General features: G+C 35.3%; 1 protein-coding gene across 1 annotated transcript; it reads left to right on the forward strand.

Moving 5' to 3' along the window:
• Positions 1-399: 399 nt before the first annotated feature.
• Positions 400-2,694, forward strand: LOC134261315 (uncharacterized). The gene is made up of 5 exons (XM_062743758.1): positions 400-460; positions 547-667; positions 802-865; positions 1,598-1,801; positions 2,229-2,694. The coding sequence occupies exons 1-5, from the start codon at positions 420-422 to the stop codon at positions 2,492-2,494; spliced, it is 696 nt and encodes a 231-aa protein (XP_062599742.1). The 5' UTR covers positions 400-419; the 3' UTR covers positions 2,495-2,694.
• The last annotated feature ends 5,725 nt before the right edge of the window (positions 2,695-8,419 follow it).

Below are 8,419 nucleotides of genomic sequence, written 5' to 3' on the forward strand. Positions count from 1 at the left end.
AGTGTTAGTGTTTGAAAAAAAAATGTACTGAAAGAAGTCCGTACCAAACTCCTACCCCCACCCCCCACCCCCCACCCTCCCTTGACAAAGGATTTTCGAGTTTTTTCTTTTTTCTTTCTTTCTTGATGTACGTGCATACTTCAACATACAAGGTCATTGGGTGGGGGGAGGGATTCAGAATGTATTTTTAAATTAGATGACATTTTTTGTCCTCTACTTACATGTAGGCCGTTTAAATTTATTTCTCTGACGAAATGAATAAAAAAAATGCTTATTATTTCACATTCGAAGTGTTTTTCGAAGTGATTTCTAAAGAGGATTGTCTTCATCTCCGGAAAGACACGAGAATACGTGATTGATCGATTCCAATATAATGACGTTTAATAAACTGTGACGTCATTTTATTGTAGACTTGAATCATGTCATGCCAAAAATTCAAATTTTTTAACGATCATGACGGGTATGTAAAATTTCTTTTTGGAAATTATATTTGAGAAATTTAAACTGATTTTAAAATTTAAAATTCAAGTTAACGCTTCACTCTAGGGTTTCAGATCCTCTCATTTCTACTGCGGAATTTTGCTTGTACGCCCCATTGATTCTGTGCATAGGAACAATACTCACACTGGGACTTGGTCCTTCGATAAAAATTGACAGTGTTCTTACCGTAAGTATATATTAACACCACATATGGCTTTTTTTTTTTATAAATACTATTTTTAAATTTTACCTTTAGAATCTTTTGCATAATTAATCAAAACGCGTAAGATTTACTAACTACTGATTTCCAATATTTTACAGGAAGTTTTAGGAGAACACGCTGTAGCTGCAGCAACATTTTTTGCATGTTTTAATATTGTACAAGGTAGGACGTTTTTTTTAAATTGAGCTAGTTTACATCAAAATAAGTAATCTAAAATTCATTAATTTTTTTTAATGGCATTTGTTTTTCTTGTAAATTCAATTTGGACACCTACACAGAAGGAACGGTCGAAAGGTGACATCAGCCTTCCAATCCCTCCACCCTCCACCCCCCCCCCCCCCCCCCCCGGAGGCTTATTTCTGGTTATATGTGTATCCGCAATCCTCTCGATTTTACGTTTTAATAGGAATGCACAAATATATCCTTTAGCCCTATCCTGCGCCAAAAAAATCAAATCAAGTCAAGTGAGTTTAATATCTCAATTTTCTATTTTTCCAAGTTGAAAAAGCAGTTATCCCATAAACAAATATATATATTTATCATCTAAAGTCTTTTTAGTTAACTTTTAAATGAATGTTTGGAATCATTATTTAATTATAATATTTTAACCAGTGAAAAAGTAAATCATTGTGGGCCGCATTGAATTTTGAATTTTTTGGCCTGAGAAACTATTAATTAATTTTTTGGCCTAATCATATTTTAACCAGTTCAAAAGTAAATCGTTGAGTAGGGAGTAAACAAGATTTCAGTTCCCCGCAATCGGGGCTATTTCCCTCGACTCTGTCTCGGGAATTAGTCCCAGCCTTGCAGAACTGTAATTACTTTTTATCAAAAGAATTATTTATATTTTATGGAATCCGAAAAATATAGCAGGATTATACTGAATGCTTGTAGTTTTTCATCCGGTGGACGGCCATGGCGAGGAAACGCTGGAATCTTCATCAACATCCGGGGACGAAAAGTTCACTGAAGCTTCCTCCCAGACAGACGATAGAAACTACAAAATGGAGACAATGGTTATGAAGCAGAAATATGACAGGGAGATCAGGAAGTTAGGCAGAGAATCCAGGATTGTAAAAAGGAAGTTGGGCAAGAAAAGCACGTATTTCTTTTTTTTTCATGAATTGGGAAGGATGTGTTCTGTTCTTCCCATTTAGTCTCAAGCTAATGTAAGAATATAAATATAGGCTTATGTATATACTCAGTAGCGGACCCAACGGCCGCAAGATTCCGTCCTCCATCCTTAAGTTGGTGTACTAGTATTTTACATTTTGATTAAGAAAATATAAATAACCCAACAAAATAATCATATACATTACACACCCACCTGGAAGTAAGGACCCCTTGTTGTAATAAGGAAAGCAACTCATGTATGTATTACCCCCTTTTTTGGGGAGGATCTTCAAAGAATTCTGATGCCGGCTTTTTGCTTAGATTCCTTACAAGTATGTGCCTCCATCTTTTTTAAAACAGTCTTGATTCAGTCATTGTACCATATTTTGTATATACAAACTTTCCTTTTTAGTCACAGATTTACGAAGAAAGATAGAAGCCACCGACAAGGAACTGAGTAGTCTGCAATTACAAATCCCCGCCCTCGAAAATGAAAGATCCGCCCTCCTGTCGGAGACCGACGCCGTTGACAAACAACTCGAGGAAGAAAAGACTCGTTATGACACATTGATGACAAAATACGAAACATTTCATGCTCAACTCATGCAAAGTGGAATAGCCTCGCTGATGTCTATGGATTTTTTAAACACTAATCCAGAATTATGGCCAAAGATTTAACTGCTTCACTGAGATACAATTTTTATTTCTACTGGGTGTAGATGGAAGCATAATTTATGACTTATTATTGCTTTTAATAAATTATTAATCATATTATAAAAAAAATGATTTTGGCCTCAACCTTTGTTGCACCAATTACCCAGTCGAAAAGATAAATGGTACTTCTTTAGATGATTATTTGTGAAGATGTATATATAAACATGATGAACAAAAAAAATGTTTTTTCTTAGTTTGTTGGTACACTGTTTTGGGAGTAATATTGCAACTTTGAAGAAAATACATAACCCGCTTTCTGCAACGACTGCAACATTGATTCCCATACTGAGATCTACATGATCTAAAGAAAGCACTTTATTGTTAAAATGAAGCGATAATACAGCATGTACATGCAGTAATTACATGTATATTTCTATAAATAAGGAAATCTGAAAAGTTAAATTAAGTCATTGGGTTCCAATGAAAGCTTAGCTGGTATTTTAATTTTGCCATAATGTCCTTCTGTCATAAAATTCCGGAATATGAGGCAGTTGTGTCAGACAGGCGTCTTTTATTTTGAATTCAATGAGATATATCAAACTAACGTATAAATTGACCTTTACTCGGCACCCAGGACCATTGTGAGGAATCTTTATCGTGCCGTCACCGACTGCCACAAGGGGCCTCGGTTTTGAAGGTCTCAACCGAAGGACCTCACTGTTGAATTGAAAAACCACCGCAAGAGATTTACTGTTTTCACGGGAAAGTTTTTGAACAAAAATTGCTTCATAATAATATTTAACAAGCAAATTCAAAGAATTGTGGTCCCCCACTTTCGGTGTCTTTGTGGGTGAGATGTCAAATATGAACGCCCTATTATATGTCATTTAGAAATTATCACCAAAGTTGATTTTTTTTAAAAACAAGGTCAATCGTGAAGGTCAAGGAATCAGAAATCACAGCTTGCTCGGAAATATCTTTTCATAGGCAATTCACGTACATGTCAAATATGAAAGCCCTATCTCTTGTCAATCAAAAGGTAAAAGGAACAAAATGCGTTTGTGAAACACTGATGACCCCGTATGACAACAAAGCGAAGACTAAACTTTTCTTAAATGGAAATTAAATATATTGATACCTAAATGTTAAAAAGTAGGTCAAACTCCAAGGTCAAGGTAATTAAAGGGACAAAGTTCTTAGTATCCAATGAAAGGTCTTCTCACAAGGATTACTGTGAAAAATGAAAGCCCTAGCCCTTAAAATTCAAAAGTTATGACGAAAGTTAAAGTTTTTTTTAAAAAGTAGGTCAAACTCCAAGGCCAAAGGTTGTAAGTGCTTGATATTCAATAAAAGGATTTGTCGCAAGGATTTAATATTTGAAGTATGAAAGCCCTTTAGGCTAGCATTAACCCTTCAAAAGTTATGGCCAACGTTAAAGTTTTTAAAAAGTGGGACAAACTCCAAAGTCAAGGTCAGAAGGTCAAAGATCATATCATCCCATGAAAGGACTTCTCACAAGGATTACATATGTGAAGTTTGAAAGCCCTAGCCCTTACCATTTTAAAGTTATGGCCAAGGTTAAAGTTTATTCATAAGTACGGAAATCTCCTAGGTCAAGGTCGAAAGGTCAAAGTTGTTGATATCAAATGAAAGTCTTGCCACAAAAATACATATGTGAAATATAAAAGCCCTAGTATCTACCGTTCAAAAGTTATCATGGCTAAAGTAAAAATTAAATTTTTTTGTGTAAAAGTGGGTCAAACTCCAAGGTCAATGTCAAAAGGTCAAATTTGGTGGTACCCAAAGAAAGGTCTTGTCACAAGGAATACATGTATGAAATATGAAAGTCATAGCTTCACTAAATCAAAAGTTATGGGCAAGGTTAAAGTTTTTGTGACGGACGGACAGACAGACAGCTAGACGGACAGACGATTGAGATTTAATGTCCCCTCGCTTTCGCGAAAGCGGGGTACAAAATAACCTTATTATGGGGCACAGTTGGTACCCAGGGTAATAGATCGTTTTCCTGTGACGTACCACATATTTTACCTTGGGATTATTCCGATTGGCCGCCATTTTGTAGGTCAAAGCAGTGAATTTCCTCTTTAAGCAACCAACTTTGAACTTGTATGCAAGAAATACAAGCAAATTCAAATTGCAAAATGCAAATTGTGGTCCCCCGCTTTCGGTGTCTTTGTTGGTGAGATGTTATTTTTTATGACATATTGTGTCTAATATGAACATCCTATCATATGTCATTTCATAGAAATTATCATTGAAGTTGAATTTTTGAAGGATGAAAACCCTTATCCTGACCGTTAAAAAGTTATGGCCAAAGTTAACGTTTTTTAAAAGTAGGTCAACTCCAAGGTCAAGATCAAAGGGTCAAAGTTGTTGATGAAATGTTTTCTCACAAGGATTACATATGTGAAGCATGAAAGCCCTAGCCCTTACCGTTCAAAAGTTGTGGTCAAGGTTAAAGTTTTTACATAAGTACGTAAATCTTTAAGGTCAAGGTCAAAAGGTCAAAGTTGTTGATATCCAATGAAAGGACTTGTCACAAAAGAAACATATGTGAAATATAAAAGTCCTAGTATCTATCGTTCAAAAGATGTGACCAAAGTTAAAGTTTTTTTTAAAAGTAGTTAAAACTCCAATGTCAAGGTCAAAGGGTAAAAGTTGTTGGTATCCAATGAAAGGTCTTCTCAAAAAGATTACATATGTGAAGTACGAAAGCCCTAGCCCTCACCGTTCAAAAGTTATGGTCAAGGTTAAAGTTTTTCCATAAGTAAGTAAATCTCCAAGGTCAAGGTCAAAAAGTCAAGGTTGTTGGTATCCAATGAAATGTCTTGCAACAAGGAATACATATGTGAAATATAAAAGTCTTAGTATCTACTGTTTAAAAGTTGTGACCAAGGTTAAAGTTTTTAAAAAGTAGTTGAAACTCCAAGGTCAAGGTCAAAGGGTAAAAGTTCTTGGTATCCAATGAAAGATCTTTTCATCAGGATTATAAATGTGAAGTATGAAAGCTGTAGTACTTATTGTTCAAAAGTTATAGCCAAGGTTAAAGTTTTTTCATAGATACGGAAATCTCCAAGGTCAAGGTCAAAAAGTCAAGGATGTTGGTATCCAATGAAAGGTCTTTCCACAAACAATACATTTGTGAAATATGAAAGTCCTAGTACCTTCCATTCAAAAGTTATGGCCAAAGTAAAAGTTTGAAATTTCTGTGTAAAAGTGGGTCAAACTCCAAGGTCAAGGTCAAAAGGTCAAATTTGGTGGCACACAAAGAAAGGTTTTGTCACAAGGAATACACATGTGAATTATGAAAGTCATAGCTCTACTAAATCAAAAGTTATGGGCAAGGTTAAAGTTTTTGTGACGGACAGACTGACAGACGGACAGACTGACAGACTGACGGACAGACGGACAGACAGACAGACGAATGAGATTTAATGTCCCCTCGCTTTCGCGAAAGCGGGGGACAATAAGGGGGACATATTTACAGTATTAAAATATTGAATAAAAAGGGGCTTTAACAAATGTATATTCACATGAACAGCAGTAATGTCTTCACCTCAGTGACCAGTATAACAAATTGAACTTGGTTGAATAATGATGGGATCTGAGAATTTTGCCCTACAATAGGGCGGCCATAGAGAAGTAACTCTTGGCAAGCTTATACATCACTTCGATGGAAAAAGGTCGATCTTTTCCTACAGATTACTTGGTACACTTGGTATTCAAGGACTATATTATAGTTATTGTCCTAGAAAAATTCAAGCATTTTCTCAATAAAAAAAAAGACCAGAGGTATCTTTGAAAAAATTGTGACATTCATACTGAGAGGATATGGAGTTGATCTCTGAAAATCATGAAACACTATGGGGCACATAAATCTCTTCAATTGTTTTTAATTTCTGTGATAAATGCTGCTGGATATATAAAATAAAATGAAAAAAAGAAAAAAAAAATGCGTGGAATCCCATTAAATATCATATACTTCCCACAAAAACTTAAAAGAATTTCTTATTAAACTAGAAAAAATTTAATTGAATAAAGGATGTGAAATACTTCGTAAATGGCATTCTTCCTGCAGTACTGTACCAACCAGGCACGTGATCTTTCACCAGAGCAAACACAAAGTGAAGTCATATTTTGAATTAAGCAAAAGGCCCAGGGGCCACATTGCTCACCGGAGCACATCGGCTAGGACAAGACAAATCAGATCAGAATTGAAAAGTTGAATTTTAATACTACTTGAGAATGCCTCCATATCAATGCAGCATATAACTTTGTTCTTGAGAAAAAAATTTTTAAACAATTTGTTTATACTACTTTGTAATACATGTAATTTTAATTTGATTCCCCATTGTTTCCCTCCCTATCCCAAAGGGTCATGATATGAACAAATTTAAATCTTCAATACACGAGGATGCTTACATGTCAATATGACTAAACATACCTGTGCTGTTCTTGGGATTTTCCTCTTAATTTTCATATGAAAAACTTTGATCCACCATTGAGAACTATAACTACCCTTAATTGGGGGATTATGATTTGAACAAATTTTATTCTACACTACCTGAGGATGCTTCCATATAAATACACATGTATCACTAATCATGGCTTTGCTATTCTTGAGAAGAAAATTTAAAAAAAAAAGATATTTTAATGTAAAACTTGGATACCCCATTGTAGCCCCACCCTATCCCTGGGGGTTACGATTTGAAAAAACAAGAATCTACACTACCTGAGGATGCTTCCATATAAATATCACTAATCATGGCTTTGCAGTACTTGAGAAGAAAATTTTTAAAGATTTCCCTATATATTCCTATGTAAAACTTTGATCAGCCATTGTGGCGCAATCTTACCACCCGGGGGTCATGATTTGAACAATCTTGAATCTACACTACCTGAGGATGATTCAACATGAGTTTCATCTTTCCTGTCCCTATGGATTTTGAGAAGAAGATTTTTAAAGATTTTTAGCTCTTCTCAGCCAAAGGCTCAAAGAGCTAGCTAAAGCTATGGCCATTAGTGCGGTGTGCGGTGTGTGTAAACTTTTTAGAATATGGGCCAAAACTGAAGAACCCCATGGCCAGTCAGTGTCAATTTGTCACAGGCTATCCTTGGCCAAAGGGCTACTATTTTTACTAAAATAAGGGTTGGGACTCTAAAACAAGGGGAGATAATCAGGGAAAAAAAACCCAAAAGTACTGGTTGCTAAAAAATCTTCTCCATAACCACCGAGCAGATTTTCACCAAACTTTGAAACAAGGATCAGTATATGTTGAAAATTAAAATTTGCACGGAGATTTACCCTGGGGCAAAGGGCGTGGTCTCAAGGTCACTTCAAAGTTGACCTAAATTTAAGCTGAGAATCATCAAACTTTGTGACTTAATGCATCTGGGGTTTTACATTTTATGGCTTTATTTTAGTATCTCCGGTACTTATAGGATAAGAATCATCAAACTTTGTCAGTTGATGCATCTTGGGTTTTCGGAGAATATCAACCAAAAAGTAGGCCATGGTGACCTACTTTTGAATATCTCGGGTACTAATTGGCTTAGAGTCATCAAATTTTGTTAGTTCATATATCGGCAAGTTGGGTTTTTGAAAATCGTCTACTAAAAAGTAGGTCATCGTGACTTACTTTTGACATTTTATGGCTATATTTAAATATCTCGAGTACTGATTGACCTAGAATTGTTAAACTTTGTCAGTTGGGGCATCTTTGGTTTTCGGAGAATGTCGACCAAAAAGTAGGTCATAGTGACCTACTTTTGAATATCTCAGGTACTTATTGGCTTAGAATCATCAAACTTTGTCAGTTGATGTATCTTGAGTTTTGGAAATTCGTCTACTATAAATTAGGTCACTGTGATATTTTATGGCTATCTTTAAGTATCTCGAGTACTTATTGGCTTAGAATCAGCAAACTT

The sequence above is a fragment of the Saccostrea cucullata genome, unplaced genomic scaffold, assembly GCF_032062105.1.
Source record: "Saccostrea cucullata isolate Sc308-1 unplaced genomic scaffold, CSIRO_AGI_Scuc_v1 ctg356, whole genome shotgun sequence".
Lineage (NCBI taxonomy): Eukaryota > Metazoa > Mollusca > Bivalvia > Ostreida > Ostreidae > Saccostrea > Saccostrea cuccullata.

Excerpts from the sequence above, each read along its gene's own strand:
- LOC134261315 (XM_062743758.1), top strand. The coding sequence starts at position 420 with ATGTCATGCCAAAAATTCAAATTTTTTAACGATCATGACGG. Across the intron at positions 668-801 it reads AAATTGACAGTGTTCTTACC|GAAGTTTTAGGAGAACACGC; the intron begins GTAAGTATATAT and ends AATATTTTACAG. Across the intron at positions 1,802-2,228 it reads AAGGAAGTTGGGCAAGAAAA|TCACAGATTTACGAAGAAAG; the intron begins GCACGTATTTCT and ends TTTCCTTTTTAG.